The 22,096-nt window shown below is 48.2% G+C and overlaps 1 protein-coding gene across 1 annotated transcript; it reads right to left on the reverse strand.

The window, feature by feature from the left end:
- Positions 1–1,976: 1,976 nt before the first annotated feature.
- Positions 1,977–6,931, reverse strand: LOC135901706 (uncharacterized). Its single transcript, XM_065431548.2, has 8 exons — positions 6,863–6,931; positions 4,461–4,590; positions 4,154–4,329; positions 3,654–3,713; positions 3,526–3,585; positions 3,359–3,463; positions 3,190–3,303; positions 1,977–2,351 (listed from the first exon to the last, which is right to left on the reverse strand). Exons 2-8 carry the CDS (start codon positions 4,574–4,576, stop codon positions 2,104–2,106), a joined length of 879 nt encoding a protein of 292 aa, XP_065287620.1. The 5' UTR covers positions 4,577–4,590; positions 6,863–6,931; the 3' UTR covers positions 1,977–2,103.
- Positions 6,932–22,096: the final 15,165 nt, after the last annotated feature.

A 22,096-nucleotide genomic window follows, 5' to 3' on the forward strand; every position in this document is an offset into this window, starting at 1 on the left:
AGCAAAGTGATTGCGGGACTGGGTTTAACTCCAATACCTTTGCGTAAAGCTGCCGCTAACTGCTAACCTTTGAACTTGTCTAGTTGTATGCCAGAGATTGAAGACTGGAACCTAACCTTATCCAAGTTTCGGTTCACGAAACGCACATGCCAGCATAAACGAACCCGGCAAAACATTTTGAGAAACTCCTTGCGACACCCAGCAGAGCAGAAATGAAAATTACCAACGCTCGACAGATGGCGATACAGAACGTCGCACACTTTCGAGTGATGTGCGGTGGCCTCAATTATGGCAAGAAAGTGAGATTCAAGTTGTACGTATGCGAAAGCTGCTTCCGATGGCACAGTCAGATTCCCAAAAAGTTTGCTGGGGACATGGTATGCTTTGAGCATTGTGAAATACTGGTGGGGACCCTTGATTGTCCCGCTGTCGTCTTTCAAAAACTTTGGGCAACTACAAGTTTCACCTGCGTTCCGAAGAAAGTATTTGATCAGAAAGCCAGCTACATAATATGCAGCGGAGTCATCAATAACATGGGAGTGAATGTTTGTCGCAAGTTCGGAAAGATCGTCCAGAGCGGGAAAGTCGTCAGGATGTGGCTTTGCACACTCCTCATTATTCACAAGAGACTCACTGGTGAGGGAGAATGGCGAGAGCTCCTGAAGGAGGTCACATTCATCATCCTCGACGTTTCCGTATTCTGACAGTTTGAACAGCTTTCTTATGCAGATGTGCTTCAGGCCACAGATAAATTGTGCTACATTCGGGTTGGTGTTGCAACCTTGTTTTTGCCGAATGTGGCCGAATATGTTCTCCAGGGGATCCTGTTGAAGTCGGCGTGTTAGAAGGTATTGAAAATTGTAATTTTTGGAGAGATCGTCCCACAGTTGACAAATGGCCTGAATTGTAATCTGCCAACCAACAACGGTTTGTGGTTGACGTCTGCTATCAAACTTCCATGATGCAATCCAGGGAAGCTGGCCTTGAAGGAAGTCAGTCAGTTCTGGATTCTCTTTCATGATTGCATGCCGGAGCTTTTGCGAAGTTTTTTTTTACTCGAGCTGTTCAGGGAATCGAAAATCCTGTCCATATACGATCACAAAATTGTGCTGTAGCGATGGCTGAGGCAGGCAGCACGTTTGCATACACCAATGCCGTGATAGCAATGGATACCGATGCACTGAGGACCTGCGTTGCTCTGCTGACCTTCATATTAGCAAAAGGTTTCTGATGAACGTGCCGTTCAGTCAACTTTGGAGCCAGTCGCAACCGCAACTCATGCGAAGATTGGTAAAGGCTCACGATGTGTGACCAGTCAACAATTTCATCCCCTATGTACAACTTGTGCGCTTGGACATTATTGCGTGTTGTTTTAATTAAATGTGGTACATCAAAGATGAAATATACCCACTCACCATCAACTTCAAAAAAAGGCTTTGTGGCAGTCACTCTTAGTCAACAATTTCATCCCCTATGTACAACTTGTGCGCTTGGACATTATTGCGTGTTGTTTTAATTAAATGTGGTACATCAAAGATGAAATATACCCACTCACCATCAACTTCAAAAAAAGGCTTTGTGGCAGTCACTCTTAGTTGGTTAGCGAGACTGACATTAGAACTACCCTGGTCACATATTACTGCTTTCACTGTAATATGAATGCTTCTAAGCTCCACAATGAGCGACAACAGCAGGTTATGCATAACAGATGATGGTGTTGATGTGTGCCCTATAGTAAAAGCAACCGGTTGAACCCACTTCTTCGAAACACCATCAAGGAGAACAACCATTGCTCGGTCAGCAATGGTTAAAGTGCGGTGAGCGCCATCATCTGTGAAATCATGGACAACGTCCCGTGCAACATCATAATGCAAATTTTTTTTCAGTGCTATCTCGTCAAAAACTAAAGCACACACTCGGTCACGTTCATTCCAAGCTTCAGTATTTGTTGCAATGGAAGAAATGATTCCAGGAATTGTGCCTGGAGTCATCTTTACATTGGCTAGCCACCTTCTTAATGTACGCCGGGAGGGCAAAGAAAAATATGGAGCCAGAAATCGGTATGCTCGCGGGCCACGGAAGTTTAGGTGAAGAGCGAATTTCTTAAACCAAACGGGAAACCGCTTGCCCTTGCCTTTTGGCCTCAAGCGAACATGTGTCGAAAGAAGTTTTGGTTAGCGAGACTGGTCGGATAATGCCAAGAGCCTTTGTAATCGATGACGGTGATTTTTGAGCCTGTCTCAGCAGTCTTTTGATAGTTTTCCGCTGTGCTGCTACTTTGGCTTGGAGACGTTTGATGGTTTGGTTGTACATTTTTGATGCACAACTTGTCGTTGGCACGCAGGAAATCTCTGCAATGAACAAAAGAAATCAATGTAAAAGCGAACAGCAAATAATTCCGCAGAAGCATTTTCCTCGATTTTTCAAACCCAAGATGCCCAACCTCACCCCCCCCCCTACACACCATTCCACAAAACTTCATAAACCGAAATTTATCATGTAGTCATGGGAAAATAGAAGTCTAAATTATACTCATCCTAACTTCAAGCTATGCAGGCAACACAAAGAATGATTTAATAGCTCCTTAATAGTCTGCACTGCTTCCAAAGGAGCCCATTTATGTTGCAGGTTCCAAATGCACTTCCATTCTGCTTCCAGCAGAAGTTTTTGTTGGGCTAGTTGGTGCATGTTACTGTTGTACTAAAGCGCCAAACAGACGACTCAAGAAGAGACATGGACGAGCGCGGCATTTGGAAGGATCAGTAGACAGAACCGTGCTGTGTGCTTACAGACTGTGACAGATGTACAATCGGAGAGCCATGTGCGATAATTTCATAACGATGCGAATGCAGGTGCGCGTAAGCTTCCCTCAGCTGGCGGTGGGAATTTGGTGGTCGATTAAACGATGAATTTTTTCTTTGAATTTCCAAGCTCTTATTCCTTAAGTAACCACTAAATTGTGGCACACATATTCTCTTTCTTGTGGAGTCACGCAACAACAATTGGAAAAAAAAATGTTCCATCGTTCCTGTTGTGACAGAATGACACCAAAAAAATTAAAAGCATCATTGAGAGCTCACTCTAACAATTCGTTGTTGCACACACAGTGTCCTTTTGAGGATAGTTTGCTTAGAATGTTCTAAACACAAAGTATCACGTGAAAAACAGCTACAATAAAGGCATAGTTACCATTTGCAGTAGGGCACTCATTCATGGAGCTGTTGGCAGACACATCTTCTAGGGTGTCCTGTGAAGCTTGTTCAGCGCCTCGGACACTGCTGTCGGAAGAAAGTTGCAAGGTGCCTGCGGAAATTTCTGTATCAATACAATCTGTCGCAGAAATCAACATCAAACTCACCGATCATAGAAGTTCCTTCTGTCACAACTGAACGATTGGTCAAGGTTTCCTCCGGCAGGCCGAGATCAGCAGATGCCCCTTTGCCAGCTACAAGGGAGTTGCCAACTGCAGAGGTTTGGTAAGCAGTCAATTTCGCGCAAAAAAAGCAACCTCAGCGCTGAACTCACCCTGCTCATCAGGGCACCTCAATGTGTGGGGGTCGCTGTTCGAAGCCTCTTCCGCAGATCCTGAAGAAACGAAACACCAACGATTTGTCAGTAACATGTTTAAAAAAGAAACTGAACCTCATCCTCACCTTGTAGTGCAGCTTCTGCAGTCATGTGGCAGTCACTAGGAGAAGCGACGCTCAAAGAACCTGCATATATGTGTAGTTGGTACAAGTTGCAAAGCTTGTAGCATAGGAAAAATTAAACAGCACTTCCAAGCGTATTGCTTGGCAGGTGAAAAAAAGAGTAGAGAAGCAACCAACTGAGAAGCAAGCAATTATGATCTGTGGAATTATCAATAGCGCAACGTTACATTGGTGTGAGGTATATATACAAGTACACGCAGACTTCAAGTAAACGTGCAATACACCTTAGAGGTCTTTCAAAACAAGTTAGACAGGCCAACAGCGTTAAAAAATGGCAAATGTCTAGCTGCAAGGAAGGTAATAGCCCACAATTCAGAGAATTTAGGAGTTTCGAAGAGATACTGCTCCTACAGCGAGGTTCGTCCATCGGCTACAAACACCTTCGAAATTATTTGTCGCCACTGCTGCTATTGCATAGAATCGAGTTTTTGTCAACTACTTACAAGGTGCAACTGGGTGCACACTTGGCACAGCCATTTTTGTAAGCCTTGTATGCCCAGGGTCCATGAAACTTTCAGCAGTGAAATGGTCGCTGCAAACTCTGTAGGTTGCGTACAATACGCTGCCCGGCTTACTCAGAAGATCGTCTCTTCCAGCGTACTGCATCCATGCTGTCATCCTACATTGGCAATGAACTATCAGCGGAAATCGGAACTACTTGAGTAGTGATTTTTTTTATTGTGCCCCTTACTGAGTAAGCACAAACAGTCAGCGTGAAGACATGCAAACCATACAGGAGCTTTAACGCACCTGCCGTCCCGTGGTATGCGGAAGAAATTCGTTCCTGGCTTCTTCTGGGTTTTGCCGTTGTTGAAGCACCACGACACACAGCAGTAGCTGCCGTAACTTGGACCGCCGGATGGCATGGCATCAGCACGCTCTGAAAATGTCAATAAGTGCACGCTTCGTTAATTATACAAAAACATATGTAGAAGTAATATGTTTGAATGAATAGCGAACCGATGCACAATATGAAACCACCGACACGTTCTGACCTCTGACCCATAAAAGTCAGACATACAAGAATTCATGTTAAGACCACATACAGAGGTGTCCAAAAGTTCCCAGGCCGTCATCCTATGTAATCCTATGGCATCGCGACTTGTGAACTTTTGAACACCCCTGTACATCATATGTAATCTCATGGCATCGCGGCCTGTGAACTTTTGAACACCCCTGTACGTACTCAGTATAGGGAGTACATTCGGAGGCGAAATAGCAGTTCACATAAGCGTGGTAAAGATAAATTCGAAACGTCCAAATACGAGGCCTTTGTTCAAATGTACGCCACGCCACGCCTACGCGACAATACGTTGTGCAATGTATTCCGCCACGAAAAAATGATAAGGAACCGACAGTTACATGAATGCGCAGTACTTCCCAACACGGCCGCCGCAACAAGTACATGCAGAAGTCATTGGTGACTTTTTCCCACCGTTATTTTTCTGTATAAACAATCCGCACGGACGCATACACCAGCGTCCGTCCGTGCGCCGTAGATACACAGCTCACTGCAGTACAAAACGCAATAAGCTACGCTCGCTGTTTATGTCACATGCGATTGTTTTCAAGCAATATTACTAAAAAATTGGAGGACGCTTAAGCTTCGCCTTCAAGAGTGGAACGCGACAGCGTTCCCATCGACCCGCCAAAGGGTGTAAGACAATGCGCTACGGCGCAGGGATCACTTACGAGGCGCCCCGCATCGGACTTAGCGCCCACCTATCACACGGAGAGCGTCGAGCAACGCAGCGTTCGGCGCGGCAACGAAACGTGCGCCTGAGCAAACGGAACGAACCAAAGAACTCGGTGTCTCGGAGGGTAAACGATCTACGCCAGCCAAACGTCGTGATCGGCACGGGCAGAGAGATAGATAGATAGTAATCTAAAGAAAGGAACGGCGCTTGATTCTGCAACCCGCGTGGGAGCACGGCGAAGCGTCGTCAGGGGAGAGGGAGAGGGAACCGGACCGCGCACAGCCCCAATGCGCGTATGGCGCGCCACCTGTCGGGGCAGCTCCGTACATTTAGAGGAGGGGGTCTTCTGTGTTTGCCGCAAGATGGCTCTGCGTGTGCGGTAAGCGCAGAAGAAATGTAGCGAAAACGTACTTCGCTATCGTGTAAATGCGACTTCTGTAAGTCACAGGCTCATAATTACCGACATGCACCGCAGTATAACCTTCTACGGCACGTTTTTAAGGCAACACCGCGTTCACTAGACGCGCGTTTGTACCGCTTTCAAGTATCGAATTCGTGGCTGAGTGGTAGCGTCTCCGTCTCACACTCCGGAGACCCTGGTTCGATTCCCACCCAGCCCATCTTGGAAGTTGTTTTTTATTTATGAAGTGCCTGCCGTGATTTATCGCTCACGGTCAACGCCGCGGACGCCGACACCGACGCCGACCACACCGGCTTTTCTGCGACACGAGCTCCTTAACGCTATCGCGTTAAAATATTCAGGAGCCCTTACTCTATACGGGAAACGAGCAAGCAAAGCTTGGCTACAGCGTGCCTAACGTCCTGCTTTTCTTTATTTAGGTAGCGCCCGTCCCCGGAACGCCGTTTTTCAGTCTGAATCGGCGTGGCGTCTATTATGTTCTTTCCAGCGTACGTCAGCCTCTAGAACAAGCCAACGAATGCACCGTCAAACGTCACGCGGTCATATAAGCGCAGGTTAGGAATTCAATTTTCTCGGAACCGGAATTTTCCTGAAATGCGCGATTCCCGATGTTGACCTTGAGCGTTTTTGAACACGAACTATTCGCCGAAATGAAACGCCGATACCGCGGTTATCGCAAACAGCGCTAAGAACTGTTTACCCTCGCAAACCGAGACGCAGCGTCTCGATGGCGTTTGACAAGCTGCGAGTCGCAGCGCAGTGCACAGCCGTGAACCGGTGCAAGTTAATGGCAGCTTCGCGTCGTTTGATTATTTTCACGGAACGCAACCAACAAACATTATGCCGTTCTCGGTGGCGATAGCAAGAAAGTACAGCTAGTACAGCCCTCTTGTTACGTGTTTCTTGAGGGGGCATGCTTTTCGCATTGTTCGCGTCTAGCCGCCTCATATAGAGCCGCAAACTGCTTTTTTTTAGCAAACCTCGTCGCACTCACAAGTCAATTACTCCAAGCTTCGCTTAAAAACGGGACTCACCTTTCTCACACACAAGAACACCGCCGCAGCCGACGTTCACGAGACGTTCCCGCTGGCACGCCGCTGGTGTCGTTGATTTCTTCTCGATGGACGAATGGTGATTGGTGTTGTTGGCAGTACGAATGAAGAACAAAAAGCACGGAAGGTGTCTTCGATAAATTCAGTTTTTATGTATAAGAAACGCGCCAAATTTGGGTGTATAATTATTATTTTGTAAAGCGATTGAGCAGAATTCATTACAAAATTTTCTTTTTTTTGCGCCTGCGTCCCCTGGCGTTTGATGAGAGCATTAGTTCGTTACGTAGCCGTGACGTACTTCCTGAGGCCAGATTTCTCGGAGTGTCCGCTCTTAGTCTTTTTCTTTCTCTATGTCTTACCTCGTGAGTGTCTAGCAGAGGCAAGCGCAGCTGCTTATATACCGCCGCGACGCCGCGAGCGACGGCGCGAGTTGGAGCCCCGTTTCTCCTCTGTCGTGACGTCACGGTGTCACGTGGTCAGCCTTGAAGGCGACGCCGCGAGCGACGGCGCGAGTTGGAGCCCCGTTTCTCCTCTGTCGTGACGTCACGGTGTCACGTGGTATTGAAGGCGACACCGCCGCGCCTGAGGAGCTGGGTTGAGCTCTAGTAATATGCTTCGCATAAAAAGGTGCCGCACCTGCCTGCACCGCAGCGCTCCTAGCGGCAGCCGCCGACAATCATTGCTTCCGGTACCACCCGAGAGGCCATGGATGGCACACTAGCCAGTATAATCTAGGCACAATGAGTATACGACGCAACGTGCTATCATGACGCAGAGCCAGTGAAGGCTCTGAACCAGTTGAGAAAATGCACGGCTACGAAGGAGGGTAACGTGTAATCGTCCGTAGCTCTCTTAATATGCAACGCTTCACACATATTGTGGTGCGAATGAATAACTTTGGCTGTACTCTACACATCTACAAAATTTCTCCGAACCGTTTCAGGGGCCCTTTAAGTAAAATTAATGAAATGGTTTTGTTTGCTTCACCACTGTGAAGTTTGGAGTCGGGCATGAATTAGATGGTAGCTGGCCCATGCCGTCGTCTAACTCAGCCCTGCCGTCGTCCAACTTTGTAGCCGGACACAGCATGGTAAACAAGTACCTGTAACCCGACTTTGTTTTTGGTAGAGGCCCTAGCGTCTCTATCACAAGTCGTCTGAAAGGTTCTGTCATTAAGGGCACTACCTTTGTGGCTCAGCTTTCCATGTCTCTCCTGGTTTACATCATATCTTACAAAGTTTTCCACGTCTTTGAAACAGCCGGGCCAGTAGTATTCTATAAGCAATCTTTCCTTTGATTTGTTTATGCCCAGGTGGCCGGACTACCCATTTCCATGACAGAGACTCAAAAGGTCCTCCCTGTACTTAGTAGGTACGACTAAAATCCTGCCCTTTCGGCCTCTGTAGTGCCGATACAACAATCCTCCTCTCTCTTGTATCGTCACGTTGCGCCTAGCAATGCCTTCTTTAACTGTGTGATGTAATTTAGCTAAGCTGTTATAATTGTTTTGCTCGGCTGCCAGTGACTGTCCACACGTAAGAGCTGATCAAAGTTTTTGGAGGCCTGTTATAGTAACGACCCTGTCTCGCTTGCGATTGCGTTAGCTGGCTATTCCTGCAGGCGTGAACTTTGACACCCTAGTGATACGCTATCATGAGCTGGTCAGCTGGCAGGCTTCCCTCAACCGTTTTTGTCCCTCGAGCCTAGCTCGGATTCGGTTACTGAAGTTACCTCTTTTGCTACTTCCGCTGGAGCAGCTTGTGCATTTTCAGCCGAAAGCGACGCGATTTTACGAGCTTGGCCTAGCGTCAATGCCTGTACTACGCCCTCTCCCAGTTTAAGCCCTTTGTCACGCAGTAACTGATCCGACCTATTCGAAAAAAATGTAAGGGTACTGCTGCGACAAAAATTCGGAAACTGCAGCTTCGGTCACGAGCTCCCCGAATGATCCACTGATTTTGACTTTGGTCATGGGCCGATACACGCTGTGTTCTTCTACAACCTGTTTAATCCATTCTATTTCTCCAGTGAAGTCATCTACCATCACATAAGACGGATGGACAATGTCCATAGTGGCGGCACTGTCTCGCAGCACCCGGCATGGTTTGCCATTAACTTGCAGGTCGTGAAGACATGGGCTTAAGAGTTCCATATTCTCGTCTTTTTCATCCACGTAGGAGAAAACTAAGCTAGGCTTCCCGCAGTTTACCGCAAAATGTCCTAGTTTGTGGCACTTGTAACAGAGAATCGGTCTGAAATATTCAAACGTTCTTTTCTACTCTTTATGTACCGTGTTAGGAAGGGCCGACCGGGGTGGCAACGTGCCACCTATTTCAGCCCGCTGCACGCGCTTCGACCGACCCGCGGTGGCGGCGCCCTTCGGAGAACGAGCGAGGACGACGACGCTAACCGACCATGCGCCACGTTTGGAGGATCGGTGGCGACAGCAGGGCTGGCCACGTTGTTGGTTAATTGTTGGACCCCGTGCATTGTTGGTTAATTTGCCGGGTCGTCATGGTCTCTCTGCGGCAGGGGGAGCCTCCCTGGCAAAAGGGTGCTTGCGGTACGGGGGCTCCAGGATTCGTCACAGTCTGCCGACACACGTGGTGACTAGAGGAAAAAGGCAGCTCTGGAATTTAGAGGCGCCGGCTGGGGTCGGGCGTGACCACCTGACTACGGGGACAAGACAATGGATACCACGACGACTGGGCTGCAAAGGTAGTCGACCTTCGGAGAGAGCACCGAAACCTGTGCGACATGTGTGTGCGTAAAACCCGACATGTGTGTGTGTAAAACCCCTACCCCCTTCTCACAAAGGCGACCACGAGGACTTTCTACGATGACGTCGAATGATGACGTCGAACGGAGTGGTTATAAGCGGCTGTTGTCGGCTGCTAGTGTGTGCTCGTTGTCGTGCTCTGTGCTCGTCAATGGACTCGTGAGCTGTGTGCTCGTTTGCTGCTTGCTTCGTCTTGCGGGCTCCATTTGGGAGTCTCGCTAGACTGCGTAAACGTATCCCATGTTCAAATGTAAATCCTGTTAATAAATCCTGCTCGCCTACTCCTGTCGCCCCAAGTTCCTCCGATCGTCCTACAGGCCCGACTCCAAATCTTACATATGGTGGCAGCGGCGAGATCGTCCGACAACTCCTACAACTGTATGCCAGCGGTGGGATCGTCCGACGAATCTAATAACTGGTTGACAACAGTGGAATCGGCCCGGCTCGGTGAGACCGGCCTACGGCTCGTAAATTCTCCTACGACTCGGAGACAGCTACGGCAGCTCATGGACGTTGGCACATGGTGACCGACCGGTATCCTGATCAAGTTGGAGGCGACTTGGGATTGACCATCTCTTGCAACTGACTGGATACGGCGGAGAAGGGCTGGTGATATGGTGCTACTTCAGCAGGTAAGCGTTTGGTTTTGGCTGTAAGATTTACCAGGCTTCAATTTCTCAGTGTTTGTTGATTTGATTCGCTGGGATCTTTTACTTGTATTCTGATTTGCGTTAGTATCGCAGCAAGTATTGTGTGACAGCAGAGCCAAAGCTTAAGGTAGCGACCATGGTCCTAATGTGTTTGACGAGAGCTGACCTGTTGCGGTTGTGTGAAGAGATCGAGGTGGGCGTAGAGGAGGACTTGACGGAAGCAGAGATTCGTAAGACCATTCTGCAAAGTGACAATGAATTGAAATTCATAGAACAAATGGGCAAACGAATTCTAAGTGAAAGACAGGAGCGGGAATCAATCGGGCAAGAACGCCAAGAGCGTGAGCAAAAACGGAAAGCGCTTGAAAAAGAAATGGCAGCAGTGAAGAAACAGATAGGGGATTCGCAGCGGTTAAACGCACGAAGAGAACAGCGGCTTGAGGAATCTGTAGGCTGGACGCAGCGAAAGTGAGAGGAATTCGACAGCAGATTTTGGTCGAAAGCCGAGAGAAGTAGTAGCACCTGCGAGATCAACAGCACGTCCATAAGTGAAGTCGAAGTGCTAGCAACTAACGATGCCTTAGTGGCAGCAGCGGCCGTTAAAGGCCATAGTGAGAGCGATGAGGTGCTGTGCCAACAGAGGACTGTAGAGAAAGCTAGGCCAGCTGCGAACAAATTGGCACAGTCACCACGCCTGTGCGTCGCATGTAATGTTAGCGAGGTCGTTGGCGAGGTACAGAATACAGCGGACTTGACAGACGCTAGCACCCATGTCGAGCCAGATCTGCGTGCCGAAGTGAAGTGCGAGCTGAACGATGCAGTTGAGGGTAATTCTCAGGATTCCGAGCTGCGTAGCTCAGGAGAAGACAACTGCATTATTCAGGGATCGGTGCAGCTCTCCGCCAGTCTAGGTAGCCGAAAGAGGGGTGATTTAGTTGTTAGACCGATCCGGGCCGACGAGATGTGTACCAGCCAGCACGAGGCGCCAGAGGACGGCATGAAAGAGACTTCAAAGAGAAGGCGCCGTAAAAAGAAGCGCGATAAAGACCGAAAGACGGTGACTAATGTAGCGCAGCCAAAGACAGCGAGAGACCCAAAAGGGCAGGGCGCGAGGAGAAGAAAGGTGCAGTCGTCATTGACGACGTGTACGCATCAAGCATGTTCGAACCACCGGTCGAAAAGAGACCGACAAGCATGTTCTGCACGGACGCGGATAATGGGCACGGGGCAATTATGTTCCTTGTCGGTCCGTCGTTCTTTTCGAAGTTCAAAGTGTTGTACAAAGAAGCGCAAGGTGGCAAGACGAGACCAGGTGGTAGGGAGTCGCGACGCGGTCAGTCGAGTTCGGGATGAAAGCGGGACGCCAGGACGCTAATTGGCAGGAGACTGTAACGTCTTGGAGGAGCTGACAGTGAATCAGCCCTTTTGTTGTTCCTCAGTAGCCAGAGTATCTTTCGAACCGCGACCACCTCGGGTACGGCTCAAAAGCATGAGTCAGTTGTAAACGTTTGAAACGGGAGGCCAAGAGAGCTTCCGTAGAAAGAACACGTGTTCTTTTGGTTTATTTTTGAACATTTGAAAATGTTCGCGATTTGAGATTGAGTTTCTTTCAAAATGTAAGGTATGAGCTTTGTTTATGTTTTTAAAAAGCTCCGAGGTTTGAAAAAGGTGTTTTATGTAAACCTGTAGTCTCGCAAGATGTTCATTAATGAGTAGATAGGCTCTTTTTTGTGTGCGTGAGTAACCTGAGTGTCAAGGTTATCGGTGAGAGGCCTATGGTAACGCGCGTATGTATTATTTAACCTTCTTTTTTATGTGTTTTTTATTTTCTAAGGTTAAGCGCGTAGGTTTTTAGTAAGTGCGTAATTTGCACTGAAAAGCGTTCTTAGTTCCTTTAACGCGTGTCCTGTGTGGACGGAAGGAAGCAGGTTTATGACTGGGTTGCTCATGTGTGTTGAGGGCAGCCGTATTCTGTCTTCTTTAGTGGGCGTGCGTAGAACTAGTTGATGGCAGACATATTTGTGAAGGGTTCTGCGGTGTGCGTGAGTTACGCGCGTTTAGTTACTCTTAAGTTACGTGTCCTGATTGGACTGGAGAAAGACACGTGAGTAAGCTTGATGAAACGTTTGCGTGCGACGCAAGCATGTGTTCGGAATAGGGACCACAAAGCTAGCGCGATTGTAATTACGTACCTGTGGAGTTGACCAGACAGTTCAGGGAAGCCTGTTTGACTGTGCAGTGCGATAAGTACGCCACTGCGATAGGGTAAGAACAGGCTGTTCGTGAAGCTAGGCTGCTTAAGTTATGTTCGGGTATTGGTGGTTAAGAGCCTTCTGCGTAAGCCTTTACTCTTCTGCAGCGCGACGGTCGGGTTTGGTCGAACTCAAGATGAACGTGAACGCTCGCTTTAGCGGCACGAAATTTTAGGGCGAAATTTGGGATTCGCACTTGCAAGTGGCGTGCATTGAAATATTGATAGGAAGCCTGGTGGGTTAACAGCTGATTCCGGGCGTTTGCAAGCTCAGTCGTATTGTGTTGCCGGGATCGACTCTCCTGTGCCAGTTGTTGTGAGATGGTTGAAGGCATTACAAGTGCGCAGGGGTTGCAGAGAGCAAAGCCATCGTCTTGCCCGCCAGCCATTCTCTTCCTGCCCAGCGGTTGCCAGCACTGGCCAGGCGAGATTTTCCGGGCCATGGAGGAGCTGTTAGGAATGGCTGCCCGGGAGGGCAACGTGCCAGCTTTTTCAGCCCGCTGCACGTGCTTCGACCGACCCGCGGTGGCGGCGCCCTTCAGAGAACGAGCCAGGACTACAACGCTAACCGACCATGCGCCGCGTTTGGAACATTGGTGACGACAGCAGGGCTGGCCACGTTTGGCGCCGCGTGCATTGTTGGTTAATTTGCCGGGTCGTCATGGTCTCTCTGCGGCAGGAGGAGCCTCCCTGGCAAAAGGGTGCTTTGCGGTACGGGGGCCCCAGGATTCGTCACAGTCTGCCGACACACGTGGCGACTAGAGGAAAAAGGCAGCTCTGGAATTTGGAGGCGCCGGCTGGGGTCGGGCGTGACCACCTGACTACGGGGACGCAAGACAATGGATACCACGACGACTGCGCTGCAAAGGTCATCGGCCCTCGGAGAAAGCACCGAAACTTGTGCGGCATGTGTGTGTGTAAAACCCCTACCCCCTTCTCACAAAGGCTACTACGAGGACTTTCTACGATGACGTCGAACGATGACTTCGAACGGAGTGGTTATAAGCGGCTGTTGTCGGCTGCTAGTGTGTGCTCGTTGTCGTGCTCTGTGCTCGTCAATGGACTCGTGAGCTGTGTGCTCGTTTGCTGCTTGCTTCGTCTTGCGGGCTCCATTTTGGAGTCTCGCTAGACTGCGTAAACGGATCCCATGTTCAAATGTAAATCCTGTTAATAAACCCTGCTCGCCTACTCCTGTCGCCCCAAGTTCCTCCGATCGCCCTACAGGCCCGACTCCAAATCTTACATATGGTGGCAGCGGCGAGATCGTCCGACAACTCCTACAACTGTATGCCAGCGGTGGGATCATCCGACGAATCTAATAACGGTTTCCCTGTTTGATTTCTCCTCGCTCAAAAGAGCGAGGAGAAATCCACGTCTACGTCTACAGCTCCAATCCACGCTCCACGTCTACAGGCTCCGCTCATATAGTCTGCGAAACCTTTTTGAACGGAAATGATTTCCGCGGTCCATTTCGGCCGTCCTATTTTCTGTCATTTCATGTCGTTTCATTTTATTTCCTTAAAGACCCCGTAGCATATACAAAAAAGTGTCATAATGCATTCAATTCTGTAAATAAAAAGTTGTTACACCTTGAACAAATTGTGAAGAGCAGGTGATGGCAGCGATTTGGTGAGCAAGGCCATTCCAGTCTTTAGATGCTCGGTAGAAAAATGAGGCTGAAAATGTATTTGTTCGTGAATTGTGCGACCTGCTGGGGATGGTCAATGCGTCGTGACCGGCGCGTTGGGGCAACAATGTATGGCGGTCGATTGAGCGTCGAATAGTAGAACCTGTGGATGAGGGAAAGGGTGGCAATGCGGCGACGAAGGGATAGAAGCGATAAGGAAGATTCTTTTTTAAAAAAAATGATATACTGACGTTGTAAGAGTATGTGGAATGAGCATACCTGGTGGCACCATTTTGAACTGCCTCGAGGGCATTGGCGAGATATGCTTGATGCGGATCCCAGATGGCAGATGCGTATTCGAGTTTCGTTCTTACCAGTGATCTATAGGCTAACAGTTTTACATGCAATGGAGGGAGGTGAAGGTGACGTCTTAGAAATCCCAATGTCTTGTTAGCCGATGAAATAACATTAGTAACGTACGCTTTCCAGGTTATATCGTTAGTCAAGGTGATACCTAGGTATTTGTAGGATTCCACGGCGACGTCACCAATCCGATAAGAAAAGCGAAGAGGGTGATGACGACGGGTAAACGAGAGAAGTTTGAATTTATTAGAGTTGAGTGTCATCAGCCAAACATCACACCATTCTTGTACCCAGTTAAGGTCGTATTGAAGAGTTGTTCGGTCAGTGATGGTATTGACTGCGCGGTAAATAACGCAGTCATCGATCGGCAAACATACGGATATGGCAGGACACATGCAAGGGTCCTCGGCGTTCAGCCTTCTACGCGTTACGTACACTTCAGCGAATTCAGCCGCCCTTTCCACAGTGTTTACATTTCCTCTATGTTGCACCCACAGCCTCACAGATTGTGGGCTGCTTCTGTAAAACTGCTCTAGGCACATGCATTCAATGGTCATGTCTCTGCTGTCGTACGCTTCTGCGCTTTTCCGCCACTCGACTAGGTTTGCCTTTAAGCTATATGCAAACTCCAGATATATGTCGCTATCCTTTTTGTCTGTGCTTCTAAACCTCTGCCGAAAAGCTTCGGCTGAAAGGCGGTACTTTTTCAAAAGACTAGCCTTAACTTTCGCCTAATCATATGCATCCTGCGCACTGAGTCTGGCGATTACTTCCGCAGCCTCACACGGCAACATAGACAGCAACCACTGTGGCCATGTACTGGGACCGAAATTCATCTTCTCGCAAGTCATCCTTTCAAAATTTCCTAGGAACAAGCCTATGTCGTTCCCGACCTCAAATGGCTTTAACAGCCTGTCCACGCGATATGATTCTACCTCACTTGATCGACCAAGAGCCCCTTCGCTTCCTTGAGACAACTCCAAACGTTTGCTTTCAAGTTGCATTTTTCTTAACTCGCGATCTTTCTCTCGTTCTCTGTCCCGTTCTTCTCTTTTCCTAAAGAGTTGTAACCCAATTTCAATGTCTTCCTCACTGGCCTGTTCGGAAATTAGCTTCAATAATTCCGATTTTAGCATTTCCTTGCGTACGTCTAGGCCCAGTTCCTCACCAACAATCAACAATTCGTCTCTCAGCAGTGTCCTTAACTCCATGATTGCTCCTTTACTGTCTTGTTCCTGCTCGCTAAACCTACCTAGGAAAACACAACCTAGCTAACAATCAACAATATAGCTTCCCTACTTTTCTAAACAGAACAACCGCAAAATGAAGCCTAGAGAGTCAAAGCAAGAACCAAGCACTCACCTCAGACACAGCACCACGTCGCAATGTCCGTCTCAGCGCTGTCAGCCGGTTGTAATGTTTGGAGTCGGGCATGGATATTATGTTAGCTGGCCCATGCCGTCGTCGAACTCATCCACGCTGAGGACGTTGTTGAAGTCCCAGGTGAAAATGTTTTTACTTCCAGCTGGATTATGGAACTGGAAATTTCACCCAGCTGGATACTTTTCTAGCTGGGAAGGCAGCTGGAAAAAATCCAGCTGGGTGAAATTTCCGGTTCCATAATCCAGCTGGAATATGTCCCAACTGGAAGGCCTTCCAGCTGGATCCCGCTGCAAGAAATGCCAGCTGGATCCAGCTGCAAGAAATGCCAGCTGTAATTCAGCTGGAAGAAGTTCCAGCTAGAATCTCCAGCCCGGACTGTGGGTCTACACACCCTCAGACCGGGCTGGCACACAGCACCGGTCGCCATGGTGTTGAGCCTTGGCGACAACACCATGGTGTTGAGCCATGCTTAGGTGAAATCCCAGGGTGTAAGCTCGCATCAAGCAGGATACAAACTGGCCAGAACTCGCATGGATCTTAGCTTGCTGTCGCAAGTCACACTTAGTTCCTAATGTGACTGGCCGCAAGACCAACTGGTCCGGTGAAAATACATGCAGCCAAAACAGCACGGTGCTGAAACTTGCAACGATTTATTTGAAAACCTGCAGCAAGGATTGCGGAAGCATATCTTGCATCTCCCTCAAGATTTGGAATACACTTGCACTTCTCCTTGTACCCCATCTGAAAAAAATATTGAGACATAGTGAGTGAACTTTAAAACAATCATCACTTTAATCCACTCAGTTCTAGTAAACCTTTGCCAAACCACGTGGATTGTATCAACAGCCTTTGGACAGTACCACAGTTTACCTTCATCACAGACCCTTCTACAGTTTATGTGGCGCAAGGCCTCAACCTGAGCTCTCAAGAGGCTCTCAACTTGAGCTGCAGAAGCTATGCAATGATTGTTAAATTGTTTAGCGCCATTGACTGTGGCTTTAGTGCAAATAGTATTCAAATGAGCTCATTTGTATTTTGAACTAGGCGTGTGATGTAAGTCAACAGCCTCCCAAGAAGCATTTCTCTGCTGAATAACAGGAGCTTGAGGGCCAATCTTTTTATGTTATTGTTGTTTTGCACCTATTCAAATGCCTGCCATTCGAGGCAACGTGTTTGCGAGCACGCACTTGCAGTGAAAGCACGCGATAAATGTGCTTCTATTGCGTTGGGCAGATTGATATATACGCACTAGTATTTAATAGACGTACGTATGTGCAACATTGGGCACAAACATTGCACGGCAATATATTCAAGTGGGCTATTGGAGACAAAAGGGGCTTACGCAAACTGGCAAGCACTTCACATATGCTGCGTGATAATTTTAAGTTTTATGCAATTTTTAACAAATCGCCTGTTGAAGATACCGTAATTCTAGTCCTTGAGCTGGATCCTTCAGAGGAGGAGATTACTTGCACGAAAAATCGGAACACATATTGAACTAATTTTTAAAAATTCAATAATGAACTTCCTAATTTATTACATTACGGCACATATCGCAATCTACGAATTGTAGCCATTGAGATTGCCAGGCGTATCCACTTGGACTTACTTTCCAGAATGACACCAGTTAGAAATTTGTGTCATCAAACTCGCCGTAAAAGTGCACTGTTGGTCTACTTACTTTTTTAACAAAACGCTCTTTTATGTATTGGAGCACAAAAGTAACTAGAACGCCCACTTATTCGTCTCACACTTTAGAAAATAATATATGGAAACTGACGTAATTCTGGAAATTCATTTAAGGTGGATCCATCTTGCAAACTCACAGGCTACAATTCGTACATTGTAATATGTGCAGCAAAGTAATAAGTTAATTTGTCAATTTTTGCTAATTAATTGAAGATGTCTTTCGGTTTCGCATGCTAATAATGTCCACCTCTTGGAATAATTCCGCTCAGCGACAAGAATTATGATATCTGCCACAAGCCATTTCTACCAAATTCCGCAAAACATAAAAATGATCAACCTGTATACGAACATCACGTACAGCAGGGACCTATGATATCATGCTCAAGCGTGCCAACATACAGGATAAAAATAAACATTAACTTACGCTCAAAACATAAGCAAGTGAAATAATTACCTCCAAATTGTAGAATCAGGGCTGGAGAAAACGGTGCTCTTCGATCCGCACTGGTGAATCACAACACCACAAAGTACAGCAATAACAACCGTTGATAGCCGCTTGCGTGTACTTGTAACACCGTCCAGAGAAGGAACTGTCCAAAAATAATTACTTCATGCGCAAGATCATGCAGGTTCCTCACAAAAACTTGATCACATGCACACCCGAGAGACTCTCGTTGTCTCGCAAAATTGCCTCGCCGTGAGTTTCCGCCATGTGCTGTACGAAACTAGGGCCCCTGTGGCGTCGTCACATTTTAACGCGATAGCGTTAAGGAGCTCGTGTCGCAGAAAAGCCGGTGTCGTCGGCGTCGGGTGTCGGCGTCGGCGGCGTTGACCGTGAGCGATAAATCACGGCAGGCGCTTCATAAATAAAAAGCAACTTCCAAGATTGGCCCGGTGGGAATCGAACCCGGGTCTCCGGAGTGTGAGACAGAGACGCTACCACTCAGCCACGAGTTCGATGCTTCCAAGCGGTGCAAACGCGCCTCTAGTGAATGCGGTGTTGCCTTCGAAACCAGCCGTGGAAAGTTATACTGCGGTGTATATCGGTAATTATGAACATGTAACGTACAGAAGTCACAATTACACGAGTTGCGAAGTGCGTTTCCGCTGCATTTCTTTTGCGCTTTCCGCACACGCAGAGCCATCTTGCGGCAAACACAGAAGACCCCCTCCTCTCAATGTACGGCGCTGCCCCGACAGGAGGCGCGCCGCGCGCGCATTGGGACCGCTGCCAGGCGCGTCGCGGGACTCCCTCTCCCCTGACGACGCTTCGCCGTGCTTCCGGTTTAGATTACTATCTATCTCTCTGCCCGTGCCGATCACGACGTTTGGCTGGCGTAGATCGTTTCCCCTCCGAGACACCGAGTTCTTTGGTTCGTTTCGTTCGCTCAGGCGCACGTTTCGTTGTCGCGCCGAACGCTGCGTTGCTCGACGTTCACCGCGTGATAGGTGGGCGCTAAGTCCGATGCGGGGCGCATCGTAAGTGATTGCTGTGCCGTAGCGCATTGTCTTATACCCCTTGGCGGGTCGACGGGAACGCTGTCGCGTCCCACTCTTGAAGGCGAAGCTTAAGCGTCCTCCAATTTTTTTATATTCGGCCTGCCTTTGTAATGCTGCTGTTTGCTGTGAATAAAAACCCGAGCTTTTCTGAGAAATACTGATATTGCAATAACACGCTATTATATTATTATTAGTGTCAAAAGAGCAGATCAAGACAAGATACGAGACTAAAGCTCCTAAGTATTCAACAAATATGGCGGCGATTGTAGTGGCGTCGTGGAGACAGGAAAAAATAGGAGCAGCGGTCATTGCAGCCTGAACTACTGAAGGTGCCACGTGTTAAGGCTCTTTTTTGTTAGAGAAGGAATTGCTATGCTGTAAACACTAGCCGTTTGCGCAACGGCTCATCATGACCAATGGGCAAGCTCCTCGCTAGACGACGTCGACAATGTAGCAAGATAACACAGTGTCGACCAAGAGCGCGTCGCTTTTGTTTACTACAAGCAAGGTTCAATAAAAGTGGCAGTTTTTTCCTGGAGATAATTTTTTTTTTGGCAACTCGATCACACAGGACACTTTAGATTGCTATCGATCCCGATCGTGATCAAAGGTACCCGGAGTGACGAGCATTTCCATGCAGTTCATGCAATTACGATTGTTGTCACAACACAAACGAATAAAAATATTTTTTTTTTGCTGCTGCAAGAGTAAAAGCTCTTCGTTCTTATACAAACACCACCTAGGGCTAAATATGGGCATGTTGCAGATACAAAAAATATCTTAATGCAAGTGGGAATTAAGCTCCACTTTCCAGTCGATAGATTCAACTTCCGGCTGGAAAATGATCCATCCAGTTGTTTCCAGTTGGAAGCGCTGTTTCCAGCTAAAAAATGCTGTATCCAGTTGTTTCCAGCTGAAGCTGGAAAACTTCCAGCTGGCAGTGCTGCTTCTAGCTGAAAAACCAGCTGAGGTGGATCCCACTTCAAGCTGGAAAGTGCCATTTCCAGCTGGCTCTGGAAAATTTCTAGCTGGAAGGGCTGATTCCAGTTGGAAACCTGGCTGGAAAGACCATTTCCAGCTAGAAATTCAGAGCCCATTTTCATGTGGGGTGAGAGACTTGTTCTAACACAGAACAAAGAATATGGGTTTATTTACAGTATATACATAAGGACGTTGCTGTTCATCAGTCTAGCATGACTGCGAGAGAACGCACACTGAGGAGCCGCGCAACAGCTCCTTAAATAGACTCTGTCCTCTCTAGATCCCTAGGTGAGGGAAGACGTTCGACCAGAGTCATCGTAGCCGAGCCGTTTTTGAGGGGGAGGGCTTACACACACACACACACCCGCACAGGTTTCACTGCCCCCACCGAGGCGAGACGGTCTTCGCAGAACTGGGTCTTGCGTCTTGAAAGGCGCATGGGACGGTGCAGCCAAATACATTCCCTCAGGAGCTCCCCCGCTCCCGAGAGACCAGGTCGGTGATGGCGAGGTCACTAACAAAACCTGGTTCGCCGACCTCGTCCCGGCATTCCGGCGACGAAGAGTTGCTGACTCGGCGTATTGTCCTCCTCACACAGTCAGGCACCGCAGCAGACATCGTGAAAAGGCTGCGGAATGACGCCTTGTCGTCCTTCCAAAGCAAGTCTCCACAGGAGACCTAGTGGCGCCGTTCGGCTGGAGACTGACGGTCGGTTCCTAGAAAACGCCAACCCCGCTGCTGCAAGTAAAACTCTTGCTTGGGCTAGTTGGTTCATGCTTGAAGTAGGTAAAGGCAAGGCGCAGAAGACCAGGACTTAGGAAGAAGAACACAAACGGCAAGACGGGCGCCACTCACAACACAGTTGTGAGTGGCACCCGTCTTGTCATTTGTGTTCTTCTTCAAGTCTTGCCTTGCCTTTACCTACTACCCCGCTGCTGCAGCTGGCTCGGAAAACTTTGTATGTCGGCACCTCTGCAGGCCGTTCCTAACGCTATATGTGCCTACCACTTAATTCATTTCGTGTGGCCCTCTGCAACAGGGCTCAAAAGTATGCCCTCTCAAGCAGTAAGTGCATGCTGTTGTTTTAAGTATGATTGTCTCACTTCTTGTATGGAAAACAACTTACTTTCGTTAATAAAATCACGGATTTTCACTGGACGCAGTGAATGCCCAAGTATTTAAAATGTCCTCAACGCGTACTGAAAAGATCCTCGAATGTTCTGAGGACGTCCTGAGGATGTGCTAAGGCCAGCCAGCGATGTTTTGAGGCTCATGTGAGGACGTCCAAACGTACTCAATTGTACGTCCCGAGGATGTTCTGCGGATGTTATTGTCTTGTCTGATATAAGACGTCGATCTGCTATACGTAATAAATTTTACTGCTCCTTCAACACAAAAGAAATAGCGTTGCTAATATTTAGTTATCTGTACTTATCTGCCGCTTGAGGGTACCTTTTATATTCATAAAGCATTTTCATACATTCGAGTTTGCTGTGAACGGTGTCTGCAAATGCCAGCCGTGGAGGCGGCAAATGTAGCAGACGAAACACGCTGCGTACGTGCTGCAAGACGCGTGTTCCGTTTACAAAGATCGCATCGCAGCTGTGTGGTTATCAGAAAGCCATGATCGATAAATGCGTGCAAGCTGCGTAGAAAGGGCGTTGTTCAGAGACACGGCACAGCAGTGTTGGCATAGCGGAAGGGAAGTGATTAAGCAGGAAAGGCGGGCCGACGAATAAGCGGAAATTGTGCAGCGCTGTTTTGCTGGTTTTGTATTTGGTTTGCCGATTTGCGCACAGTTGAACATAGTGCGGCAACCGCTACTATTCCAGTACACCATACCGCAACTGCGCAGGCCGAGAATGCGCATTTTGCCCGTCTCCATTGTATCGCCTCCAAGATTGGCAATGGTATTTTGAATCCAGGAGGTCATAGTAACTTGCGTGCAGTTTATTACTTTGCGGCGGCGCTGTAAGAACACCTAAAAAACCCA

Source organism: Dermacentor albipictus, unplaced genomic scaffold (genome assembly GCF_038994185.2).
Source record: "Dermacentor albipictus isolate Rhodes 1998 colony unplaced genomic scaffold, USDA_Dalb.pri_finalv2 scaffold_16, whole genome shotgun sequence".
In the NCBI taxonomy this organism is placed as follows: domain Eukaryota; kingdom Metazoa; phylum Arthropoda; class Arachnida; order Ixodida; family Ixodidae; genus Dermacentor; species Dermacentor albipictus.